The following is a 27,956-nucleotide window of genomic DNA, read 5'->3' as shown; positions in this document are numbered from 1 at the left end:
AAGGATGGTTATTGCTTAGCAAAAGGGAACTATCATATATGTAGGGAAATTTGAATTCCTATAATATGTGATCTTTAAAGATGTTCTCAGGTCACTGCAGCTCCATGCGCAGCTCACAGAGAGCAGACAGGTACTGGTCGTTGTCCAGGTCACGCTCCAGAGCTTTCTCATAGTATAACGCAGCTCTCCTCCGGTCGCCCTCGGCTCTGGAGACCAGGCCCAGCAGGCCGAGGGCCTCGCTGTCGTTGGCGTCTCTCGAGAGTCGGCGCTCTGCGATCTGCTTCAGTTTCTGTAGCAGAAAGGAAGAACAATATCTGAAGGTTAATTCCAGTTTATTGTAGATTAGATAAAATTAGATTAGATTAGATGGCATTAGTGACCACCCAATTCCCAATTGCTACCATCAGGTTCTCACCATGCTCTCCCCAGGAGAAAGAGTAACAGGTTTAAGCATTCATTCATACCCACTGCAATTACTCTGTTGAACTCTAACTATCTTTGGCATCCTTACCAGGTGCCCAAACCACCTCAACTGGCTCCTCTCAATGTGGAGGAGGAGCGATGCTGAGGTCCTCTCGAATCACGCAGAGTGAGACCCTAACCCTATAATTAACCCTATATCCACCCTAACCCTATAGCCACCATCTCATTCATGTGGTCATTACTCAGAGCTTGTGACTTTTAGTGAGGGTCAGAAAGCAGATTGACCGGGAAATCGAGACCTTGTTGTGTGGTTAATAAAAACTGTGTGTTTATGAACTGCAGTATGATCTGTTGACCCATACAGTGGTGTGCTGACATAGATGAAATAGAATCAATAGTTACGTACGTTCTATGAATAAAGTTCAACACATCAAGTTCAACACATCAAGTTCAACACATCAGTTTCAACACATCACTTTCAACACATCAGGTTCAACACATCAGTTTCAACACATCAGGTTCAACACATCAAGTTCAACACATCAGTTTCAACACATCAGGTTCAACACATCAGTTTCAACACATCAGGTTCAACACATCAGGTTCAACACATCAGTTTCAACACATCAGGTTCAACACATCAAGTTCAACACATCAGATTCAACACATCAGGTTCAACACATCAAGTTCAACACATCAGATTCAACACATCAAGTTCAACACGTCAGGTTCAACACATCAGTTTCAACACGTCAAGTTCAACACGTCAGGTTCAACACGTCAAGTTCAACACGTCAGGTTCAACACGTCAGGTTCAACACATCAAGTTCAACACGTCAGGTTCAACACGTCAGGTTCAACACATCAGGTTCAACACGTCAGGTTCAACACATCAGTTTCAACACATCAGTTTCAACACATCAAGTTCAACACGTCAGTTTCAACACATCAGTTTCAACACATCAGTTTCAACACATCAAGTTCAACACGTCAGTTTCAACACATCAGGTTCAACACGTCAGTTTCAACACGTCAGGTTCAACACGTCAGGTTCAACACATCAGTTTCAACACATCAGTTTCAACACATCAAGTTCAACACGTCAGTTTCAACACATCAGTTTCAACACATCAGTTTCAACACATCAAGTTCAACACGTCAGGTTCAACACATCAGGTTCAACACGTCAGTTTCAACACATCAGGTTCAACACATCAGGTTCAACACATCAGGTTCAACACATCAGGTTCAACACATCAGGTTCAACACATCAAGTTCAACACGTCAGGTTCAACACATCAGGTTCAACACATCAGTTTCAACACATCAAGTTCAACACGTCAGTTTCAACACATCAGTTTCAACACATCAGTTTCAACACATCAAGTTCAACACGTCAGGTTCAACACATCAGGTTCAACACGTCAGTTTCAACACATCAGGTTCAACACATCAGGTTCAACACATCAGGTTCAACACATCAGGTTCAACACATCAGGTTCAACACATCAAGTTCAACACATCAAGTTCAACACGTCAGGTTCAACACGTCAGGTTCAACACGTCAGGTTCAACACATCAAGTTCAACACATCAGGTTCAACACATCAGGTTCAACACATCAGGTTCAACACATCAGTTTCAACACATCAGGTTCAACACATCAAGTTCAACACATCAAGTTCAACACATCAGGTTCAACACATCAGGTTCAACACATCAGGTTCAACACATCAGGTTCAACACATCAGGTTCAACACATCAAGTTCAACACATCAAGTTCAACACATCAGGTTCAACACATCGGGTTCAACACATCAGGTTCAACACATCAGGTTCAACACATCAGGTTCAACACATCAGGTTCAACACGTCGCTTGGCGTGGGCACTTGGGGGATTCCATGGCCTTCAGTCAGAATAATAAAATGCTCTCGGACCCGTAGCTTTATACCTGGTGACCACAAGTCCCTCGGTAGTGGTGGCTACTTTCCTAATCTGTCTCCTAGATCAGTGGTTCTCAACATGGGGTCCGGGGACCACCAGGGGTCCTTGAGGGGGTTCCAGGGGGTCCCCAGCAAATTGATGAAGTGTTAAACTTCACTATTATTTAATTTACAAGAAGTTAACACAATTAGAGAATGTAGAAAATGATTATTTTGATCATAGTTTCTCTGTTATCTCTCTACCTACAATACAGATAGTCATGGAATTCTGGACAAAATCATATCTAACAATAAAAATCTCAGATTTGGGTCCGAGACAAAATCTCATCAAATGGGGACCGTGGCTCTAATGTGGACTAAATAAGGGTCCTTGAAATGAAAAAGGTTGAGAATCTCTGTCCTAGACAGCTCACCCTCTCAGCAAGGCTGAGCCATACAGTGGCATGCTTAAATTTATTCATAGAACCGCGCTTACCTTTATTCATAGAACCGCGCTTACCTTTATTCATAGAACCGCGCTTACCTTTATTCATAGAACCGTGCTTACCTTTATTCATAGAACCGTGCTTACCTTTATTCATAGAACCGTGCTTACCTTTATTCAAAGAACCGTGCTTACCTTTATTCATAGAACCGTGCTTACCTTTATTCATAGAACCGTGCTTACCAACATAACCATTCGTTATGTTGTGCACTTGAAACATAGACACAGTATTTGAATACTAGTAATTACATGCAAAACTGTAATACTGTATTGAGACAATCTCAGCATTTGCTTATCGTTTTCTATGTTGGCTTTATTCATTAAATAGTTGTTTAATCTAACAGGCCAATCTAAACTAGTGTGTCTATCAAGATCTGTCTGTCAGTATGTTTCTGGTTGGGGTTGTGCAAGTGATGATGGCTGTTGTTTGATCGACTATATCTACTGTAGCCTGATCCATCCGTATTCTTGTGCTCTGTTCTGCTACGCAAATATGTCTGCCGCAGCATGTTAGGAAAGCATTCAGCTAGGGGCGTGGCCTCGTGTTGGGTGAAAGAAACTTGTTAACCCAATCAGGTTAACAAACTATGTGACGCAAGCGATGGCTGCTGCATCTGCACGTTTGTTGACAGACGGCTGATAACAACTAGCAGCTGTGTATGCTAAAGAGCTAGCTGTAAATTTACCGTACCTGTACGTGGCGTGAACCTCGTCCACCACGATACGATTTCACGATTGCTAGCATATTACATCACTTTTCATTCAACAGCCAAGCCTCTGGGCTGCCGAATACAAGCCGGCAGCATGCATGACGGATCAGGATGTCTGAATCACTGTGGACAATCTGCAGCTGTGATCCCCAGCTTCATAGCTTCACTGATCTGATCCTCCATGAGAGCGATCAATGGCAAAACAACAATGAAAACAGACTTCTTGACTGGGAAATGTTCTTGGCCGCTAATGGAGCTAACTGAGAAGAAAGGAAGAAAGGCTAAAACATCATAAAACCAAGTATGCTAGTATGATTTTGTATTTGGTTTCATGAAGTCAGGTTGCATTTTATCACAAATTATATACTTGTATCAGATGAATTAGATTAGATTGGAATAGATTACAATAGATTAGAATAGATCCAGTGAAACTTTAATGATCCCATGGGGACATTGGGTCATTGCAGCAGCAAATAGTGAAAGGATAAAAAATTTTTTTGAATATATATAGCATAAACAGGGGCTTTATAACATCATAACCAACAAATATAACACTAGAACCTGTTAAGTAGAAATGCATCAGCAGGCCTGTTTTTTTTAAATGCTGACCTCAGCGCATTGCTTCCCCTCCGGTGTCTCTGCTGTAAACAGCAGACTCTGTTGAATAGAATAGAATAAAGGGACAACTCTAATGATTTATGCAAGGAATAATTTTGCAACATTTTAGGAAGTGCTTTTTCACACACATTACTCATGTATTAGCAAACACACACACACACACACACACACACACACACACAGCCCTACCTTGGTGTAGTGTGTGATGGCCTGGTCTTCCTGTTTGGTGTGGTAAAGGTGGAACTGACCGTAGCGCAGATGGATAAACTGACGAATGTAATGGTCCCTCTCTGATGACATCACCAAGGCCTCCTGGAACAACTCCTGAGCTCTGGAAAGAGAGAGAGGACGAGTTCATCAATTCATACACACTAATGGATGGATGGAAGATGGATGGATGTTTTAACAACTGACAAGTTAAAGACAGACAGTTGTCGGTAATCTAAAACCTTTGGCTAAAGGAGAAGACCAGACAGAAACGTAGTGTAGCTGTGTATACACAGACAGACAGGCAGACAGACAGGCAGACAGACAGGCAGACAGGCAGACAGACAGGCAGACAGACAGGCAGACAGACAGGCAGACAGGCAGACAGACAAACAGGCAGACAGACAGGCAGACAGACAGGCAGACAGGCAGACAGACAAACAGACAGGCAGACAGGCAGACAGACAGACAGGTACCTGCTCATATCCTTGTCCTCTGCATACATCAGTGCCAGCTCACCCATGGCGAAGATGAAGGAAGGCTTTAACCTGACGGCTTCCTCCAGGTGCTGAATACACAGACGCCTCCACCGCTGCATCTCTAGTATAGTACAGTACAGTATATTACTATAGTACAGTAATGTATAGTACAGTACAGTATATTACTATGGTACAGTAATGTATAGTACAGTACAGTATATTATTATGGTACAGTAATGTATAGTACAGTACAGTATATTACTATGGTACAGTAATGTATAGTACAATACAGGATAGTACAGTACAGTATATAGTATAAATAATTCAAATCATAAATAATTTCTACTTTATTACTTTGGGTTCAGCTACAACCTGAAGACAAACTGCCCAGATCTGTGATCGTGTTTCAAACCAAAGTGTCTCCAGATGAGACGATGATCCACTTTTAGGAACTAAAACAACATTTTCAGGATTTTCCTCTCTTACGTCGGGACGATCCGTTCTTTTCCACAGATGCTCTATGTAAGGTTTCTCTGCTGCTTCTCCATCTGAACTTTGGTTTGGTGGCATGTACTATATTAGTACAGTATAGTACAGTACTACATACTAAAGTATAATATAAATGGTATTAGATATAATAAACCAGTCATGGACAAGAGCAGAAAACCTGGAACTACTGGAATGTTACTACAACAGCAATCGCAGTGAGAGGGGACATATGAAACGTATGTGGGAACTATGGATGCATAAGAGACCAATGTCCACACTAACTAACATACTGTAGGACCTGAGGTGCAAAGATGCCTCCAAGACAGTCCAGCACATAGCAGGGTGTAAGATGCAGGCAGGAACAGAATACACTGAGCGGCACAACCGAGTCATGGGGATCGTCTACAGGAACATCTGCACCGAGTATGAGCTGGACCCTCCTGAGTCCAGATGGGAGACACCACAAAGCCTGGTCGAGAATGACAGGGCTAAGATCCCGTGGGACTTCCAGATCCGGACAGATAAACAAGTACTGGCCAACCAACCGGACATTGTGATAATGGACAAGGAACAGAAAACAGTAGTGGTGATAGATCTAGCAGTCCCAAGTGACAGTAACATCAAGAAGAAGGAATATGAGAAGCTGTAGAAATACCAGGGGCTGAAAGAGGAACTAGAGAGGATGTGGAAAGTGAAGGCTGAAGTGGTCCCAGTGGTGGTCGGAGCACTCGGGGCTCCAACAGATCCCAGGAACAACATCTGAGATCTCCATCCAGAAGAGTGCAGTCCTAGGAACAGCTAAGATACTGTGCAGAGCCCTGTGTGTACCTTGGTTGTTGTAGGGCTTTCTGTTGAGCAGAGCCATCTTCTTGGTCTTATAGCAGAGAGCCAGCTGATGGTGGATGAAGGCCGACTGGCTGCTCCTCTGCAGCGCTCGCTTCAGCAGATCAACAGACCGATCCACCTGACCCTGGAACAGTGACACGCTTATTCTTTCATAAACATGTTAAAGGATCGTTTCATGAAGGTTTCATGAAGATTGGACACGCACTCGTTTAGTTATGGCTAATTCTGTGTTAACCCGTGACTTGTCAAGTTTATCATTTAATTGCAACCATATCCATGGTACATTGTTCAAGTTATTCACAATGGGCAAACTTCTATTGGAAAACATCTTGGCAGTTTATGGCTTCAGAAAATACAAACCTAGATTTAAACCCACAATCTTCCAGATGAGAAGCTGATGCTTTACCTACTGAGCCAAACTCCTGTTATTGCTTTGTTTGGATGTGAAATAACCAAACGGAGAAGTGTTGTGGTACTGCAGCCTATAATTGACAGTGCTACCTACTCAACCACATATAGCCGCGTGGGTGCCGGTCCCGAGGCTCCATTAAAAAAAATTGTTAATCGAATCTTTACGACATTTTGACTTCTTGCAGGCAAGGTTTACAGACCGAATTTTGTCAATCTGACAAGCTTTCTGGGGTCCTTGAACCCTTTTCTGTTACACAAATAAAACATATTGTGTGAAAACATTTGCAGTAAAGTATAAAATCTCACCTTTGTGTGGCTCGTCCAAGTTGTTTTCATATGGATGTCTTAAACATGGCTGCTACTCTTCTTCTACGCTTCTTCCCTGTGCAGCGAGCCCCCAACGGGGCTAACGCTTTACAGCTCACAGGGAAGAGGCCTAGAAGATCATAGATTATGACGTGGAATATATTTGTTAATTTTGTGCTATTACTGATTTAGTCAAAGCCTTTGACGAAATCAATGATGCTTTGACTCAAAGCAGGCATCACATTTTTCAGCTAAATAGCTACATCGATAGACACAAGATAGATACATAGATTTCATCAAAATGCGACAAGTAATATATCAGATATCATGTGATAGATGAATGGACCAAGTCTGATCCATCGTCTCTCCTCCCCCACAACAATGAAATGATCAACTACAAATAATAATAATAAATAATAATGAATAATAAATACCTACAATATCCAATATCTACATTAATAAATACAGAGTCAGTCAGACAGTTCGAGGCTACCTGTTGGCGGAGGTATTTGGCTGCGTAGCGGGTGACATGAGGGCAGTCAGGACTGATCTCCAGCGCTCTCTCCATCAGAGCTTCAGCCTCTTGGTGTTTCTGGTATGAGGAGAGCTTCAGAGCCAGCAGCGCCAGCATGACGCCGTCGGCAGGGTCGATCTCTGAGGCTCGGCGAAGCTGCTTGACGGCCGGCGACTCCTCAGCTTTTAGAAATGTTCCTGGTCGCCTCTGAAAATCAGACTCCAGTCAGCTTGCTGTGGAGAATCCCTGGACTACACATCTACACACAGAAAATCTTTTTTTTTTTAATTCAAACTGATCAAATCCTAATCATTACATTTGACTCACTGACTGATCAAATGTCTGATCAATCAGTTTACTGAATGTACCAGTTTGGTGCAGGGATAGAGCATAGCCAGCATTCCATTTGCTGTCATCACGTTGATTGATTGATTAATTTATTGATTGATTGAGCAATTAACGGAATGTACCGGTTTGGAGTGGTAAAAGTTTATACGATAGCAGGTTTTGCATTTGCTGTCATCAGGCTAAGTGATTGATTGGCTGATCAATCGGTTTATTGAATGTACCGGTTCAGTGCGGTAGAGGGCGATAGCGTAGCCGGCGTTCCACTCGCTGTCGTCAGGCTGCAGCTCCAAGGCTTTGAGGAAGCAGATGATGGCTTTGGGGTAGTAGAGCATCGAGAACTTGAGGAAGGTCCAGGCCTTCTCTCCATACACCTCTGGGTGGAGAACCGTAGGAGAACCGGTAGGGTGCTTCACCTGGAGAGAGAGACGGAGGAGGAGGGAGAGAGAGAGCATTTACACCAACAAGCCCTAAAACTCCTTTGAAACCAATACTAATGAAGTTCTCTGAAGCAGAATGTAGAGCACGGGACACAGGATACTCCTGGTGTTTTTAAGTCAGTGTCAGCAGTCCAGCTTCCTCTGTGTTTCTGCACAGTCAGCGTAGTTGCAGATATCAGCGCTCGTTTTCCTCCTTCATTCATTCTTGTCCAGTATGAAAAACAACTTCCACAGAGCAAGAGAATCCATCAGAGGAAACATGAAGCCAACCTTTCTGTTTCATTCTGTTGAGCTGAGTTGAGTGTTATCTCAGTACTGGTTACGTTACGCTCTCCTGCCAATCAGCTGACACCAACAGGAGGAAATGGAAGTCTACTCCAGAGAATAAGCTCTCAAAAACGTGTTGCCTTATAAACTTTACTGTCAAATCTTTTTTATTTTTTTATTTAGGGAGTCTTTGTTAGTGAGGACAGCAGTTAATTTCAAGCTAGGTTTCGTACAGTAATGTTTGGATTTTAAATACGTTGAAAATGAGTACGTTAAAAGGTCTAATTTTATACAGTGTGCATCACAAAATGATCGAGGGAAATGTAAACTAGAAGTAGTCAGTAGCTTGGCCTTTCTAGTATTAAAACTCTGTGTGTGTGTGTGTGTGTGTGTGTGTGTGTGTGTGTGTGTTTACCAGTATGTCCTCCACCCTGCGGCAGTATGTGTGTGATTGTGTGAAGTCTCCAGTGTGGTAGCTCAGCCAGGCCAGGTCTCCGTACGTCACGATGAGCCGCCGCTCACTCTCCTCACCAAAACACTCTCTGGTCTTCTCTTCTGATTGGCTGAGAAGAGACCTCGCCTCCTCTGGTCTACCCTGAAGATACCTGAGGACAGAGATGAGGATGGCAGATGGTTGTGAAATGTTTATTGTGAATGTTCTGAGTTCATTGGATGTTTTGTAATTATGAACTGCTGATTAAAAGTGATAATATCAACCTGCTAGTGGTAATTATAAGTAGGATATGTGGGAATTTTTGGTGGGCTCTGATCTCTCACCTGGCACAAATCATGGAAATGTGTCAACGAGCAGTAAACATAGCATAGCCTAGCAGTGAACATATGAAAAATCACAATTATCAGTTAATACAATCAGCCACACTCAAAGCCATGTTTCACTCTCAAAGTCACTTTTGCCACTTTAAACGTGCTATGTGTATCATTTTAATATAATTATAACATTACCACATAAATTGTGAGGCATTACTGTAATTACCATGAGGCTAAACATTGATTTGCCTACAAATCCTCTGCAACCACACCAAGTCTGGCCTTAAAGGAACAATCAGTAATATGGACTCTTCAGTACGGCAGCCACCAGAACTACAACAAAGTCTCCTTTAGCTGCTTAGTAGCAACAGGTTGTTTGTCAGCATATTGCTTGACAGATATTTATTTATGCACAGCAGTATACTGTACTGTGACGGGCCGCCGCGGTAAAATCATGATGCTAAAAATATGTTCTATACTGTTTCCTATAGTGTTTTGTATAGTCATTCAGTAGCGGCATCACTGCTGAAAATGCACACAATGTTTTTTTAATCAAATGTATTTCTGCCGACAAATACCGACCCGCTGATATTATGGTTATTTTGTGGAACGAGCCAGTAAAATATTACTGATCCTTTACTGTTCCTTTAGATTTGAGCTATTTCCTTAACTGCCAGTTGCCAATCTTTAGCTGCCCTTAGCTGCCCTACAACATGCCTGCCTAAAACGGCTTCTCTCCTGATCTTTTCTGCCTCACTGACAAACTTTTACAACCTGATAGTATATGCCTAAGTGTAGCTATGCCTGAACACAATGGGCAGGCGGGATCCTCACCTACCCATTGTTTAAGATTTTGGGGACAAGGTAACGCATCATAAATTGACACCTATGATGAATTTAATGTGGTTTGCCCCCATAGCTCTCTCTGTTTCTTCCTCTCTACACTCTCCCACTACATCCACTGGCCTTGGCACACCTTGCTGCCTCATACAACCACGATGAAGTTGCCTTACTCTGCTCTTAAGTTGCCGAACTCCTAAAGCAACTTTGATCTCTCTGTGTCCTGAATACCTCCAACTAGCTGCTGCTGTATCTCCTCAACCTGCTGCCTGTCATTCAGATTTGCATCATACCACCTTCCTGGTATTTGACAGGCTTCTCTAGAGCTGTTGGTATCACTTCCTCATCCATGTAAAACATTTTGCCTGCTAGCTTCCCCTTAACATTGCACATGCTCCTTGACTTACTATGTGTAACTCATTGTAGCCCAATTAGGGTTATCATTTTTGTAAAAGATGCTGTAGTCGTTATGGTAGTCATATTATCCCTATAGGGGTTAGGGTTAGGGTTCATCCTCAATAATATGCCACCTCATCCTCAATATTATACCACTTCCTTGTTAATAATCTATAAACTCTTCCTTGTCGGTAATATACCAATACATCTTATTTGCTCCGACCTCTACACCATAGCACTCTACTAAAAAATGTACTTGAAACACACCTGACATAAGCCAAGAAGCTGTAGGAGTGAGCGACGACGCCCCGCTGTCCCAACCCCAGATCTATTTGTGTGCTGAGACCTTCCAGATCCAAGTCTTTCTTCTTCAGATCCCAGGTGAACCGACTCTCCAACCGCAGCAGCTTGGAGCGCAGAGTCCTGGGAGAGAGACATAGACACAGACAGAGAGAGAGAGAGAGAGAGAGGGAGAGAGGGAGAAAGAGAGAGGGAAAGGGAGAAAAGGATGAGGAGAAAGGGAAGTTGTGAGGAAGGGGAGAAGGTAAGGAGAGAAGAAGGGAGGGAGGAAGAGAAAGGAAGAAAATGGGAGTGGTGGAAGAAAAGAGGAAACAAAAGAAAGAGAGAGAGAGACTCATTGGGAGGAGATTTGAAAGAAAGAGAAAGCAGATCTGTAGAGGATACAAACTTTAAAATCACCTTAAGGGTTAAACTGATATCTGAGGCCGATATTGGTATTTTATTAAATAACAGATATTGATTGATTGATTTATTTCGATCAATCAATCAATATCTGTTATTTAATAAAAGGCCAATATCGGTCTTTTATTAAATAACAGATATGGTTCACCTGTGATGTGATGGAGGCTCCTCTCTGACAAAGAAACAGTCCGGTAGAGCTGCACACTGGAAAAATAAACTGTAAAAAAACAAACAATATTCTGTAAATTTCTCAAGGATTTCATGTTTTTTCAAAAAATGTTAAACCACATAAAAATTACAATTATTACCGTTCATTAAATTTTAGTCCTGTAATTAATGGATATCCTTTGTTGAAAAGTAAAGTAAAAGTATGTCAATGAAATTACGATCAACATTATAACCCCAGCTATTTTACAGCTTTTTGTTTGTAATTGAGAAGTACAGGTAACATCCATTTTTTTAATGTCTATCCCATTAAAAAACAGTAAAATAACAGTAAATAGAACTGAGAGACCAAAGGTTGGTCTCTCAGTTCTGAGTTGGTTTCATTCTTATATTACCGGAAGAACATTGTATATACAACTTGGAGAATTGATCTCAGAAACTGTTACCAATGATTATGGTGTAGCCCAAGGCAGTGTACTAGGGCCTTTGTTGTTTTCTTTGTATATGCTTCCTCTGGGTAATATTATTCATCAGCACGATGTGAATTTTCATAGCTATATGCTGATGATACACAGTTGTATATGTCTGTGAAGCCAGAGGACCCAAGTGCTATCACAACCATAACTGACTGCTTGTTATAGAAGACTGCCATGCCTGTGAGGAACACATTCTCACCTCTTTGGACTTTGTTGTCATTGTGGGGAATCGCCTACAACCAACCAATAAGAAAACTCTAAAACAACTTTAGTTTGTAAATGGGAACACTCGCAGCTTTTAAAGACAATAAATGAAAACTGTATTTCAGAAAACGTGATTGTTTGAACTTTATTGAATACATTGTAGTTTTACAAATTGAACACAGATTATTGACTTACTGTAATTTTATAGTTCACTGTTTTAAGGGATTAGCACATTATCCACATATACAATAATTTACTGTAAATTTATGGGCTAATGTATTTTTAGGGTCTTAAGATGTTTTATTTTACAACATTTTACTGTCATTTTGAGGCTGACTGTTTTTTTTAGAACATTATACACAATATGTAAATGAATAAGTGTGTCATTTTAAGGTCTTAAAATGTGATTCAGATTTAAATAATTTTTTTATAATTTTTCTTTTACTGTAAAATCAAAGAATTTGTAGAATGGAATAACACACAGTCTGTATATTTACAGTATCTGAACTTTTTTTTTTTTTTACAGTAACATACAAAAGTGATATTTAATAGAAAAAGCACCTTATTTGAATATGCTAACCTGAATGGTAATGGTTAACATTTTGCAACATTTGGCTGTTTTCTTTTTTTTGTTTGTTTGTTTTACAGTTTTTTGATATGCTTTATGCATTTTATTTTATTTATTAATTTTATTGTTCAGTAATGTTTGTGTAAATTAATTATTAATTTAAAGGCAGATATGTATCCCAAAGTTTCCCTCCCTACTGAATAATGATAAAACAATTGCATTAGTCTGGGTTTCAATGGAGAGTTTTAGTGTCTCGTGATGAATTCAACTCTCGAGGAAACACTGAATACTGGGACATTTTCTGCCATGAAAAAGATCAAATTTAAAGATGTTGAATGTCAGCACAAAATATAGTATATGCACAACATTTTAGAAAGTGCTTTTTCACACACATTACTCATGTATCAGCAAACACACACACACACACACACACACACGTCATATATATGTTACAGTAGGCTGCATGTGTTGTCAGCATCATAATACATCAGAAAAGTAGATATCTATAAGTCACATTTTGTTCTCAAACGGAGACACACTGTCTATAATATTCCTATAGTGACCTCGCGACTATGGTATTCAATATAGTGTCTTTGCAGTACTTAATATTTTGTGGTATCACTATAATATTTCTATAATATAATATTCGTATAATAGGACTGATAGGAATATGATACTTTTGCTGGGATATTTGTATAGTATCCTTCTAAAATTGATCATAGGATTCCTATAGTTCTTTTTTATATCAGCCATTAAACAGAAGCAAACTTACTCCATTTTGAATTATTCACCGTTATTCGTCGTCCGACCTGTTAGTTGGAAAATAAAATATCCTCAAAAACTTCAGATGCACAGCGGAGGGAAGCGACAGCATCAATTAAGTCCGACAGCGCAGTGAGGAGGAGGAGGAGGAAGAGGAGGAGGAGGAGGAGGATGATGATGATGACTGGGCGAATTACAAACCGAAAGTGGTTGGGTTGATATATTTTATTCATAAAGTGCCCGGTCAGGTCAACATCATCCTTATGAAACTTAATAGAAACATCTGTAGATTTGTTGAACAAAGTGACTTGGCACACATGTGATGTTATGGGACATTTTTCAAAGATGGGTTGTGATGGGATTCGGTCAGTATGGTTTTTTGAAGGCCGATGTGACTGAAGCTATCAAAGGCTGATATTTTGTGCTAATTTTAAGTATCTTTAAATCTGACAAATCTAAACTCTCTGTTGAAACCCAGCATAACAATAATAATAATAATAATAATAATAATAATAATAATCACCCATTCACACAGGATATTATAAATAATTCCACAATGTATCAATTATCAATCAATCATATCCATTTGAAATATAGCAGTCAGTCAATTAAAAAAACAATCTAACTTAATAAAAATGACAAACATGATAAAATACCTAAAACACAGACTGCAACCTCTGTATTTTAGATGTAATAAACATTTTTCCAAAAGGATATACAGTGATATGGAAATGAAATGTTCCATCTTAAAATAAATCAATGTTATTAACATCAACAACGCCACTGATAGAATAATCCCAACTGATGACCCCCAGTAACAGCTCTGTAGTACCGTCATGGTTCAGCTATGCAGGCACTAGCACCCTTGTTGCCATAGTCACCAAAGCAAACCTCAGAGCCTCACCAAGCTGCCATGTAGTTTCCTTCCTGTGGCTGAGAGAGAAATGAACCTGACACAAGTGAGAAAGTCAGAAGGCCGAGAACCTGTCAATATCTGAGAGATGTTGGACCAGATGAGCAAAAGGAACAAGAGTATCACCAGTTCTGAAGTTGTCTACTATAGTATTCCCCAGTTCTGGAAACAACTCATGTCTATGAAGCTGGGAGACATCCGGCATCTGTCATTCCTGCAGTTCAGTTTTTGTTCTTCGGAGAGACTGGCCTACCAGCCGGCCTACTGGACCAGTGATGGCGAGCCGCCCACTGGACAGCAGCCTGGAGTGGATGCACATCCACCGACGACACAAGACGTTCTTCAGCATATTCACTGGAGAACTGATTCTCAGATACTTACCTGTTCACCGGTTTGGTTTTATTTAAATGTCAGCATTATTCTTACTTCACTAAAGAAGCCGACAGTTAATAACATAATCCATGGTCTCTGGTTTGTTTATTTCATAGGGCTTTAAACCACTCCCTCAAACCTAGATAACTGGTCCAGTGGCAGCTAGTGTTCACAAGTGCTACTTATGTCTATACTGAAATATGACTCAAAACCACTGAAAGTGATTGGAAAAGTAATAGGCCTATGTGGCTATTCATTCTACATAGCCTATTACAGGCAGCCTTGAATAATTCAACCCCCTTCCATTTATTAAAAAAAAAAAGAGAGAAGAATGCAATTAATTGGAATCGACACAGAACAGACGTGATGCGTGCTGTTTGACTCCTCTGACTGCACTCGTGCACTCTTGTCTACAGTTGAGGCGAAGTGAAACTCGTCTCACACAAGTCGAGCTTCTCTTCGTTGCCGAGTTCCTTTCTGGAACTTTCCTGAACTATTTGGTTGAACGGAATGAAGCAAGCGAGGATGCTTATTGCTTTGTAAATGGGAACTATTTTTTATGGAGGAGGGCTGAAACTAAACTATTAAATTAAAACCCAAAGCTTGTATCTTTGTTCAGTTGGTTGATACTATTTTAAAGGTGTGGTAAATATTGTATTAAAGCAACACCTAAAAGCTGAATTGGATCAGCAGCGGCTCCTCTAATTCAAATGAGGTAAACCTGCTGAGTGGAGACTTTCCAGTTCAAATGCAAACTTACCTGATTGGTTATGATGCGTTTTCTGGAGTTAGGCTTTGCATAGACCCATTCGCCCAAAAACCTGAGGGCCCGACTCAGCCCTGAATGGATCTTGAGGAGGAGGAAGTGGAATCGAATGCCACACCAGTCCGGCACACGCTTTTAAACTTTTCACTACTAGAGTGAAGTTGCTTTGGGGAAAGCACTATTATGTTTAACTTAAGCATGTCACAGGTCTTTGCTGCCAGTTGAGAAGAGAAGACAAGTCAAGGGCTATCAGCTTCATTTATTATAAGTAACAATCTTCTACTTTATAGAAAGGATTGAAAATAGTAGGCAAATTATGGGTTAGGGTTACACACACACCACACATCCCATTTCAACCAAAGCCTAACAGTAAAAGAAAAAGACAAAACAATGGCAATATGTAGTAAGAAATAAAAAAAATGTATTGAAACAATATTGACTTGAGGAGCTTAATGCAAAGTATGCCCAGTGTAAAAAATAGACAGAAAGAGGAGAACAGAATAAGTTGGGGTTTGGCCCTAGCGGCCTCTACTGATCAACCAACACAGATGATATGTGATCTTTAAACGTCATCTCGGGTCACTTCAGGTCCAGGCGCAGCTCACAGAGAGCAGACAGGTACTGGTCGTTGTCCAGGTCACACTCCAGAGCTTTCTCATAGTATAACACAGCTTTGCTCCGGTCTCCCTCGGCTCTGGAGACCAGGCCCAGCAGGCCGAGGGCCTCGCTGTCGTTGGCGTCTCTCGAGAGTCGACGCTCTGCGATCTGCTTCAGTTTCTGTAGCAGAGAGGAGGAACAATATCTGAAGGTTAATTCCTGTTTATTGTAGATTAGATTAGATCAGGAAGGAAAAATCTATGTGGTTGTCAGGTCTTACAGCTGCTTATGTCATGGCTACGCCTGCATCTGCCTCTCCATCTCCCTCTACCTCCATCCCTCCTAGTCTTGTCTGGGTGTTCTTTGTTTCTCCCTGTAGTTCCTGCCTCGCCCACTGGTTTCCCTCCTGTTGCACCAGCACACCTGTCTGCCATCAGCCAACTAGTCCTGTGACTTTGTCCCGCCTTCACCTGCCTGCTGCCAGCCTATCAGCACCTAGACTCCTTCCCGCCCAGCCAGCTGTTCCATTCTGTCGTTAGTCTCAGTGTGTATACAGTATATAGTCTGTGGTTCTCTGTAGTTCTTGTCATATCGTCTGAGTAGTCTTAGCGTTCTTGCCTGTCTGTAATCTATTACCTGCCACATTTTAAGTTAGCGATTCCTTCGCCTGCCTGCCGTTTTGGACTTGACTAACCCAATTGTATGCACTCAGTAAAGTAAGTCTAGGCAAATAAGATACCAAAAAAATGAGTAGATAAATAAAATAAATACCGTATTTCCTCTAATATTGGCCCGGGCCTTTATTTACCTCAACTGCAGAGGGCACCAGGCCTTTACTGGAAGCAGGCTTATATTAGAGACAGGCCTTTATTTCTAATTCCCTCTGTTTGATAAGTATATTTATCATATTTTAGTACGAAGCCTCCTTGTTTTCTGATCTGCTTCTGTTACGGTACGTTAGGTAGACGTTTTTTTGTTACTGCGATGCATTACGATAATTACGGTAATCGACGACGGCACGCTCCAGAGACTTCCGCCGGCCGAGCGGGCTAACTTCCTGTTCCCTCTGCTAACTTGAATGGGGATAGAGCTACTGCCATCTTGTGGCACTTCGTTACTACAAACTACAGTTACATTATATAACAGGCACCAGGAGTTTACCGGTATCCACCGTTGTTTTTTCCTTTGTTTTTTCTCCCGGCCTGTATTTGGGGCCGGCCTTTATTTGTTCGTGTCGACCACGGCCCCGGCCATTATCGGAGACCCGGCTTTTAATTGAATACAGGCCACTATTAGAGGAAATACGGTAAGTAAATAATAATAAATAATACCAAAAAAATAAAATAATAATACATTTAAGGAATGTATAATGCATCATGTTGTGGCTTTAAATTAAACATTATAAAGACGTGATGTATTCTGCTATTGGACCCCAAGTTTCAGTAAAATCTTGTTGTTCACCCTGTAAGGCTGAAGCATTTTTTTCCATATTAATCATATCAATAGCTTCATTAATCCATTCTTTATAAGTTGTTCTGTTTGAGTCAATCCATTTATTCATAATTGTCTTTTTTGTAACCATGCATATTGAGAGAAAAATATTTTTAGTTTTACATGGCAATTTATTGTAATGATACAGGTCCCCAAGAAAGTTTGAGGGTTTAAAGGTATATCTATTTTATTGAAGGTCAGTACCTGTTCGGTTATGCCAAACCATAATTCTTTAAATTCTGTACATTCCCATAATAAATGTAGTAATGATCCTTCACTAAAACAACATTTTACACATTCGCTGTTTTCTCGCAACCCCATTTCGGACAGACGTGACGGAGTACAGTACAAGCGGTTAAAGATTTTAAATTGTCGGAGTTTGTTTTTTGTCAAAAGGGGTACTTTGCATTTTTCCAAATTTCAACCCATGAGATTTCATCCTCTTGCTTATTAAGATCTCTAGTCCATTTCAAGGCACAATTTGTAAATAGTTTATCAGCCGTTTCATTAAACAATTCATAAAACTCTGTTATTGATGTTTTTTCACTTGAATTGGAACTAAAGACTATACTTTCTCATTTATGAGCGTTGACATTCACTTTATCTATAAGTACATTCTCATTAATAACACACTTTAGCATAATATAATTTAAATATTCAGATTGTGGTATACCCTTTTCTGTAATAAGATCAATAAAAGTTTTAAAATAGCTATTGGTTAGGAGATGATGGACTTTAGTAATCTCTTTTTCTTTCCATTTAATCCAGTTTATTGTTTTTTTTATTTACTGTTATATCCTACTATAAAATGAGGAAAACTGCTCCTCAGTGGGTCGGTCAATCAATCTGAAACTACACATGGCATTGAGCCTTGGCATAGGCAGGGACTGACGGAGCTGATTTTTCCATTTTCCCAAATTTACGCTGTTTATGTTCATTTTTGGCAAGTCTGCGCAGAGTTGTGGCGCGTGCATCCCCGGGTACGGACTAGTTAGGATTATTCCACAGTGGTTTCCTGAGGAAATTGGGTTAATGCCCAAAGGTTTTTTTACATAGTTTCAATATTGAAGATGTTTCAATAGGGCTACGCACAATTTCTTTTGAATATGATGTCATAAAATATAAGCTTTTTAACCCTATATTCAAATTCTCCATGATAATCCTTTCTATTTGTACCCAGTCTTTATTTTGTACTGATGGATCAAACCAATGTTATATTTGGTGGCAACCAAATGCCGAGTAGTAATGATAAAAGTTAGTAATTTGAGTCCACCTTTCCGATTGGAGCTAGACAGTCTTAAGTATGAACATCTTGGCTTTTTTCCCATGCCATATAAGCTTACAAATTGTTTAATTGGTAATGGTATTGTCATTTTAACTGCATTAACTCTACCCCATAATGATATTGGCAAACTTCACCATCTTACTATATTGCTGTTTATTTTGTTCATAATTTGTGTAAGATTAATATCATGCGTTTGATAGGTGTTAGGTGTAATCCTCAGTCTTAAGTAAGTGATTTCTGTTCGCTTCCATTTTATTTTAGTATTTTGTATACAATTAACACTACAAAGATTATTTAGTGGCATTCATTCTGATTTTGACCAGTTTACTTTATATCCCGAAAGTTTACCAAAACTTGAAATAATCTGATTCAGATGAGTGAGTGATGATTCAACATCAGTTAAATATAAAATTATATCATCTGCGTACAATGATATTTTATGTGTTTGCTTTCCAATTATTACACCTTTTATATTATTAGCTGATCTTATTTTCATAGCTTGCGGTTCAATTATAAGATTAAATAATAGTGCTGATGCTGGACCTTGTTTTGTACCTCGGTGTAGAGTAAATGGTCTTGAAATTTGATCATTAGTTTTTACAGATGCTTTGGGATCTAAATAAAGCACGTGTATCCACTGCTGAAAATTAGACCAAAATATATATTAAAAAAAATATTAAACAAAAATGCTGTTTATGTTATTGAAATATGCTTATGCATATATATATATATATATATATATATATATATATATATATATGTATATATATATATATATATATATATATATATATATATATATAAAATGTTCGTCTTACAACACTAGAACATGCTAAGTACAAATGCATCAACAGGTTTAAAAAGTTCCTGATGCTGACCTTAGCACATTGCTTCCAATCCGGAGTCTTCTGTGTTAGCAGCAGACCCTGTTGAATAGAACAGAGCAGAGCAGAATAGAATAAAGTAAAGGGATAACTGCAGAATGACTTTGTGCAACATTTTGTAAAGTTCTTCTTCACACACATTATTCATGTATTAGCAAACACACACATATACACACAGACACAGACACAGACACAGACACACACACACACACACACACACACACAAAGCCCTACCTTGGTGTAGTGTGTGATGGCCAAGGCTTCCTGTCTGGTGTGGTGCTGGTGGAACTGACCGTAGCACAGATGGACAAACTGCTGAATGCTGGCCGGCTCCTCTGGTAACGCCACCAAGACTTTCTGGAACAACTCCTCAGCCCTAGAGAGAGACAGGATGAATTCATGAATTCATACACACTAATGGATAGATGGATGGTGGAATGGAGGGAGGGAGGACGGACAGACGGATGGATGTTTTAATAATAAACAGACTAAAAGACAGTCATCGGTGCTCTAAAACCCTTGACTAAAGGAGAGGACCAGAAAGACAGAAACTTAGTGTAGTGTGTATACACACAAACACACAACAGACAGACAGACAGAGAGACAGACAGACAGACAGACAGACAGACAGACAGACAGGTACCTGCTCATATTCTTGTCCTCTGCATACATCAGTGCCAGTTCAGCCATGGCGAAGATGAAGGAAGGCTTTAACCTGATGGCTTCCTCCAGGTGGTGACGCATCAGATCCCTCCATTGCTGTATCTCTAGCATAGTATAGTATATAGTATAGTATAGTATAGTATAATATAGTATAGCACAATACATACCACACCGGGAAAACACTTCAATATCAACAAATTGCCTGACTATTAATCATGGAAACATAAAATCGCAATATAATATTATCTGTCCCCAATCACACAGCTATGAATCGTTTTATTGAACGATATCCCTGGAGTTGTCTGGAACGTACTAGCACCCTCACCCAGGTCATCAGAGAGGCAAAAGATCATGAGATTTAGCAATCCTGTGGCTGGATCTGACCAAGCTTTGTGGCTCTATCCCACACCAGCTGGTCACCACCACCCTGAGGAAGTATCATGTGCCTGGCAAGATTCAAGAACTCCTGAAAGACTACTTTGATGGATTCAAGATGAGGTTCGCAGTGGGCAGTTACACAACGGAACGGCAGACCGGAGGTGGGGATTGTGACAGGTTGCACAATCTCTGTCATCTTGTTGGCAGCAGCAATCCACCTCCTTGTGAAATCTGCAGAGAGACCAAGCCAAGGACCAATGATGAGGTCAAAAGAACAACAGCCTCCTACATGTGCCTTTATGGATGACATGACCATAACAACCTGGTCAGTTGTAGAAGGCAAGTGGATGCTGGAGGATCTTGAGGCTAAACCACCAACCTTTGGGTCACTTAAAGCTGGGGTAGGCAATTTTCTTTAGAACCATTTTGGTAATTGGTGAAATTCTCTACATCCCGACAGCTATCAATAAATCAAATGCTCTGAGAAAAAAATCCAGTCTCTGTAACTGTCCCAGGACCTGTAATCAGCCACTCCAAAATCTCAGGGCACCTGAATCTTAACAACCAATCCGGACAGCTCTCTGCAAGGAGTCGTCTCGCCCCTACCTGTCAATCATGCATGCACATAACTCAGTCTTGTTATATACTTTCAAATTCTTGCTAATTTCTCCATTTCTCCCCAACTTTAATGACAAACTCACCTACAAATCTTGTGGAATCGTATATTTTCCGGCAAGTCCTACAGTGCTAAGAAGTGCTGCTTATTTCCAGTGTAATACATTAAGAAAATGTTATGCAAATCAATTCAAGTGGAGGCGTCCTGGTGACTGGTTGGGCTAAGAAACGTACCATGTTGCTGGGACGTCCTGGGATCGGATCCGGCCTGGGAACTTTGTTGCTCTGCAAAGTCAACTAATTAATGTCAAGCTGGTGTTGAATGCTGTTAAGACAAATTGGATGTTGTTTTCTAGAGCTAAGAAGATTAACTAGTTTCTATATTTACGTTTTAGATGGTACTCTTACAGAGAAGGTCCCTCATAAATATTTGGAGTAGGTGTAGGTGTGTGTGTGTGTACCTTGATTGTAGTTTGGCTTTTTGCTGAACAGAGTGTTCCTCTTAAACTTATAGCAGAGAGCCAGCTGATGGTGGATGAAGGCCGACTGGCTGCTCCTCTGCAGCACTCGCTTCAGCAGATCAATAGACCGATCCACCTGACCCTGGAACAGTGACATGCTTATTATTTCATAAACATGTTTTTTTCAAGTGATATTCAGAGCATTTTATCCTTCCATCCATATTCTAGCCGTTTATACTGGCCAGGGTCACAGTGGTTTCCCCAGCAACTTCCTCCAGCTCCTTCTGGGAGCATGCTGCAGGCATGCTGGGAGATGTAGTCCCTCCAGCATGTCCTGGGTCTGTCTTCTCCCAGTTGGCCATGTCCAATACATCTCCAAAGGGAAGCTCCTGGGTGGCATCCTTACCAGGAGCCTGAACCTCCTCAACTGGCTCCTCTCAATGTGGAGGAGCAGCCACTCAACACCGAGGTCCTCCTGGATCACTGAGCTCCTCACCCTGAGGAGAAACCTCATTTCTGCGGCTTTTAACTGTGAACTTATTCTGTCGGTCTCTACCCAGAGCTTGTGACCATAGCTGAGGTTTGGAATGAAGAAAAGAAGAGGAATACTACGAAGCCCCGGAGGTGAAATGTTTTTTTTTTTTTTAAGTCTTGGAAAAGAGATCTATGTTGTGGCGACTATTTACTAATGCTTGGGAATTCTTTATCCTGCTATCCTTTACAAAGTATCATGATTTGTTTTAATTTTGTACTTTTTTAATTTTTGTAAGATAGAGTTTGTCTAAATGTGTTGAGTGGTGTCTCAGATATCGGGTATGATGGATGGACAGAGTCTGATCCATTGTCATCCCCCCCCCCACCCCCCCCCACAACAATGACATCATTAACTACATAACTACATTGATAAATACAGAGTCAGACAGACAGTTCGAGGCTACCTGTTGGCGGAGATATTTGGCAATGTAGCGGGTCACTTGAGGGCAGTCAGGACTGATCACCAGCGCTTTCTCTGCCAGAGATTCAGCTTCTTCATGTTTCTTGTAGAAGGAGAGCTTCAGAGCCAGCAGCGCCAGCAGAACGGCGTCATCAGGGTTGATCTCCAAGGCTCGGCGAAGCTGCTTGATGACCGGCGACTCCTCAGCTTCCAGAAATGTTTCTGGATCCCTCTGCAAATCAAAATGCAATCAGCTTGCTGTGGAGATTCCCTGGACTACACATCTACACTTCAGCTTCTGTCAGAGAAAATGTTTTATTTCATTATTCAAACTGGCCAAATCCTAAGCAATACATTTGACTGACTGATTGATTGACTGATTGATCAAATGACTGATCAATCAATTTACTGAATGTACCAGTTTGGTGCAGTCAAGAGATATAGCATAACTGGTATTCCTTTCAATGTCATCACGCTGATTGATTAATTGATTGACTGACTGACTGACATAAATTCATTGATTGATAAATCGATCGATAGATCAATTTAATTTAACTGAATGTACCGGTTCAGTGCGGCAGAGGGCGATAGCGTAGCCGGCGTTCCACTCGCTGTCGTCAGGCTGCAGCTCCAAGGCTTTGAGGAAGCAGTCGATGGCTTTGGGGTAGTAGAGCATCGAGAACTTGAGGAAGGTCCAGGCCTTCTCTCCATACACCTCTGGGTGGAGAACTGTGGAGGAACTGGTTGGGTGCTTCACCTGGAGGGAAGGAGGTAGAGAAAGAGTTAAAAGTTTAAAAATCAAATTACATACAGGATGGATTGCAAAATGTAATCTAGATGTAGACACATGTTAATGGGCTGTAACCCTAAATTACACATATTCTCCTCATTCTCCTCAAAACTGTGTGTGTGTGTGTGTGTGTGTGTGTGTGTGTGTGTGTGTGTGTGTGTGTGTGTGTGTGTGTGTTTACCAGTATGTCCTCCACCCTGCGGCAGTATGTGTCTGATTGTGTGAAGTCTCCAGTGTGGTAGCTCAGCCAGGCCAGGTCTCCGTACGTCACGATGAGCCGCAGCTCACTCTCCTCACCAAAACACTCTCTGGTCTCCTCTTCTGATTGGCTGAGGAGAGATGCTGCCTCCTTTGGTCTACCCTGAAGATACCTGAGGACAGAGATGAGGATGGCAGATATTGGTTGTCAATTAGTTTAATTATCTTATCGCTCTCTCTTATAGCTCACTTCGGTCACTTTAAAAGGTGGTACGGGTATTATTTTAACATCAATATATCCTAGGAAGAGCTAAGATACTGCGCAGAACCCTCAAACTCCCGCCTCTGGTAGAGGACCCGAAGATTGAGGAAGGCACACAAACGACCCATATAGGTACCCATATGTGCTGGACTCTCTCTGAGGCATCTCTGCCCAGTCTGCACCTCTGATCCTGTCTGATGCGGTAGACCCCTGCTTCTACTGACCCGGTGCTGAGTGCCTGCTCCTGTGCTGCTATGATTGGTGCCTCGGTGCTGATCTTCAGTCCAGCCTTTTCCAGCCACTCTTAGGATTTCCGGTTGTCAGCCTCCTCTTCTATCTGCTTTGCTTGCCATGGCACCTCCTCTACTTGCTCTTCATCCACACCCCCTATCTGCTGCTGTCTGAGATTTTCTCTTAGCAGCTCATCCTTGGGAGACATTTTACTGATGTCCTCATGGATGCTTTGTGCTTCATTCAGGACAGCGGTCCTAATGCTCACTAAGCCCCTGCCCGCCTCTTCCCAGCTGGTGTACAGTCTCTGGGCGCTGGACTTCAGGTGGAATCCTCCGTGCATTGTGAAGAGTTTCCGCATCTTTATATCAGTAGCTTCCATGTCCTCTCTTGGCCAGCTTACTATACCAGCTGGGTATCTGATGACCGATAGGGCATATGTGTTGATGGCTTGGATCTTGTACTTCCCATTGAGCTGACTCTTAAGGACCTGTTACTCTGTGGTACCTGGATGTTGCTGCTTACTTGCCTCATGGGAACCGCTTCGTGGTTCCCATGCGACTGTGGGACCTCCAGGTACTTGCTTGCTATGTGGCCTTCTGGTAGTTCGGCCCTTTCAGTATATTAATTATCCTTCCTCTATTTGCTACATCTGCCCAAACTTCTCCACTCTTTATTTACTATATATATACATATATAACTTTATATGATGTATATATGTAGATAGATAGAAAATGTATTACATGCAGTAACTCCAAAATTCTCTAAGGCATTTATTAATTTACCCTCACAAAGGGGTTGCTGGAATTAAATTAACATTGTTGAGGACATAATCATCTGTATGGTAACAATTAAAATTAGGTTGCATTTGTGAAACTTATAATGGCCTGTATTTTAAGAAACAACAGATTAATAAAATGTACAGCCCATAGTTTATAAAAACAATGGATTAAGTATTTTTATTAAAAAGTAATAAAACAATTTATAGTTTAAGATACCAGGGATTAATTAACAACCCATAGTTCATGAAACTTTCATGAAAAATTCACAACCCACAGGATTAATTAACTCTGCGACCCTCCTCTGTAATACACCTCTTCCTCCTCAGTAATATCTCACCTCCTCCACAATAATTTACCACCTTCTCCTGGGTAACATACCACCTTTTCCTCCTCAATAATACACCGCCTCGTGCTCCTCAGTATATTCCTGTATGAAAAAACAAATCTATTTGAAACGCACTGTACCTGACATAAGCCAGGTAGCTGTAGGAGTGAGCGACGGCGCCCCGCTGTCCCAGCCCCAGATCTATTTGTTCCTGGAGTACTGTGCTGAGGCCTTCCAGATCCAAGTCTTCCTTCTTCAGATCCCACGTAAACTGACTCTCCAACCGCAGCAGCTTGGAGCGCAGATCACTGCCAGCGTCACTGGCAGAGAGACAGAGATAGTCCACTGTCCAGTTACTGACAAAAACACATACACTGATACAAGGATTTAGGATCTATTTAGGTTTTGCTTAAATGTTGATCAACTTACTTCTTTGATTTATACCGAACAAAAATATAAACGCAACACTTTTGGTTTTGCTCCCATTTTTCATGAGTTGAAATAAAAGATCTAAGACTTTTTCTATGCACACAAAAGGCTTATTTCTCTCAAATTTTGTTCACAAATTTGTTTAAATCCGTGTTAGTGAGCACTTCTCCTTTGCCAAGATAATCCATCCACCTGACAGGTGTGGCATATCAAGATGCTGATTAAACTGCATGATTATTGTACAGGTGTGCCTTGGGCTGCTCACAATAAAAGGCCACTCTAAAATGTGCAGTTTTATTTTGATATCTTGATTGATATATTGATTGTTTCATATACTTCATTTGGCAATATTGTTTTCAACATTCATTCCGATAAAGGAGAGAAAGGGAGAAAAGGATGAGAGGAGAGAGAGTGAGGGAGGAAAAGGGGGTGGAAGGAGAGTTGTGTGTGTAACCTATTTGCTGTTGACAACATCCCAATTATCTATCTATCTATCTATCTATCTATCTATCTATCTATCTATCTCACTTTTCATTTCATATTTTCTTCTCAGAAGGGGGAAAAAATCTCTGTAATATTCCTACATTGGCTTATAGTGTGTTTATGGTAATCAATAGTGAGTCTAAAGGGACCTTACAGTACTTCATGGCATTTTGATCTCCTGTGGTATCACTATAATATTCCCATCATATAGTATTTATATAATAGGGATTGATAGGAAAATAGATAGCACTTTACATTATGAAGATAAACAGAATCAGGTTTATTTTCACCAGGTACATTTTCACATACTAGGAATTTGACTTGGTGAAGTTGGTGCAGTGCAATATATAAACATTTAGACAGACAAACAAGCAGCAATCAAGCTTTACAATTAGAATTTAAATATCAAATATCAGATACAAAGAAGGAAGAAAGAAGAGACTCCTGAAAAACAAAATATGTACAGTATATACAATCAGTATATACTTATTGTTTTTGACATGTGGAACGGGTCCTAAACACCACATACAACCCTAACCCTAACCCAGTGACAGTGTTAGTACCACAAATAATGGTCTGCCTTAAAGAAAAGTTTGTTTTACAAATCACTGATGACACAGTGTAGACCTAGTTGTGTTAACCTAAAGGATGAAAACAGAATTGAGACGATTTTTGCAAGGGACAATGATAGAAACAGAATTTAATTATCCAAAAACGTATTACAGGTGTTTACAAAATGTTTACTAAACCTTCTGTTTTGTTTAATAAAAATGTAATCATTCTTACATTCTTGTTTTGTTCATTGTGTTGATGGACTTATTTAGATAATGTTTGATTCTTGATAATGTATGGTGATTTTCCACTTTACTTGGGTGTGTGTGTGTGTGTGTGTGTGTGTGTGTGTGTGTGTGTGTGTGTGTGTGGGGTGGTGGGGGGAGGGGGTACATAGATTCAAATAACAGTAACTAGCCATCTCTCAGTCAAGAGTTAATAGTATTAGTAAAGTATCGATCTTCACTTTACTTGGAGGGGCACACAGAGTAGTATGTTATGGTCAGTAAGTAACAGTAAGTAAGCATTAATTAATATTCTAAAGACAACTGCTGAGCATGATGAGGAAGACTGAACATTGCACAAGATGGAGGAGTGTGAAGATGAGCAGGTCGGCCCTCCCTTCTTCCCCGAAGGGACAGAAGATTAGTGAGACTAACAGAACTAACATGTAACTACTGGTATGTTCCCATGTTACTTTTTTAAATGAGCATACATACATCATTTATTAGCAAGTAAAACATATTAACTGACTAATAATTTATTTCAATTTATCACTGTCACAGTTTATGTATTCATTACCTCTCTGTTAGCCAGTGGTACCATACTTATTGACTAAGAGGTAGTGAGTAGCCGACTAATATCCATTAATGGTTATTCAATGATTAATTAACTACATAATTAAACATTAACTAGTGACTGTAAAGTGTTACCAGAATATTATACTTTTGCTGGGATATTTGTATCCTTCCAACATGTATCATATTACTGTAGTTTGTTTTCCTATCAGCCAACAAACAGAAGTAAACTTACCTCATTTTGAATTATTCACCGTTCAGGATCCGGCCTGTTAGTTGGATGATGATGATGGTGATGATGATGATGATGATGATGATAACTGGGAGAACTGCAAACGAAAGTGAAGTGTTGTATTTTCTCATAAACAGTCTGGTCCGTCAGCAC

General features: G+C 40.5%; 2 protein-coding genes across 3 annotated transcripts; both read right to left on the bottom strand.

Annotated features, from left to right (window-relative positions):
- Positions 1 to 48: 48 nt before the first annotated feature.
- Positions 49 to 27,956, bottom strand: LOC139931095 (interferon-induced protein with tetratricopeptide repeats 5-like). 2 transcript variants are annotated; one of them, XM_078290960.1, is made up of 11 exons: positions 27,807 to 27,956; positions 25,451 to 25,630; positions 23,694 to 23,883; positions 23,288 to 23,479; positions 22,727 to 22,954; positions 21,789 to 21,930; positions 21,562 to 21,612; positions 20,315 to 20,438; positions 19,906 to 20,047; positions 19,666 to 19,713; positions 49 to 289 (listed from the first exon to the last, which is right to left on the bottom strand). In XM_078290960.1, exons 1-11 carry the CDS (start codon positions 27,809 to 27,811, stop codon positions 92 to 94), a joined length of 1,500 nt encoding a protein of 499 aa, XP_078147086.1. In that variant the 5' UTR covers positions 27,812 to 27,956; the 3' UTR covers positions 49 to 91. The 2 variants fall into 2 exon arrangements, with proteins under 2 accessions (XP_078147086.1, XP_071780600.2); XM_071924499.2 differs by lacking the exon at positions 49 to 289 and adding an exon at positions 15,654 to 16,191.
- LOC139931098 (protein IFIT1 homolog B-like) lies at positions 4,151 to 4,983 on the bottom strand. Its single transcript, XM_071924502.2, has 3 exons — positions 4,862 to 4,983; positions 4,368 to 4,509; positions 4,151 to 4,217 (listed from the first exon to the last, which is right to left on the bottom strand). The coding sequence occupies exons 1-3, from the start codon at positions 4,981 to 4,983 to the stop codon at positions 4,158 to 4,160; spliced, it is 324 nt and encodes a 107-aa protein (XP_071780603.2). The 3' UTR covers positions 4,151 to 4,157.

The sequence above is a fragment of the Centroberyx gerrardi genome, chromosome 20 (genome assembly GCF_048128805.1).
Source record: "Centroberyx gerrardi isolate f3 chromosome 20, fCenGer3.hap1.cur.20231027, whole genome shotgun sequence".
NCBI classification, from domain to species: domain Eukaryota; kingdom Metazoa; phylum Chordata; class Actinopteri; order Beryciformes; family Berycidae; genus Centroberyx; species Centroberyx gerrardi.
Note: the sequence above shows the minus strand (reverse complement) of the source record. Positions and strands in the feature narration are given on the sequence as shown.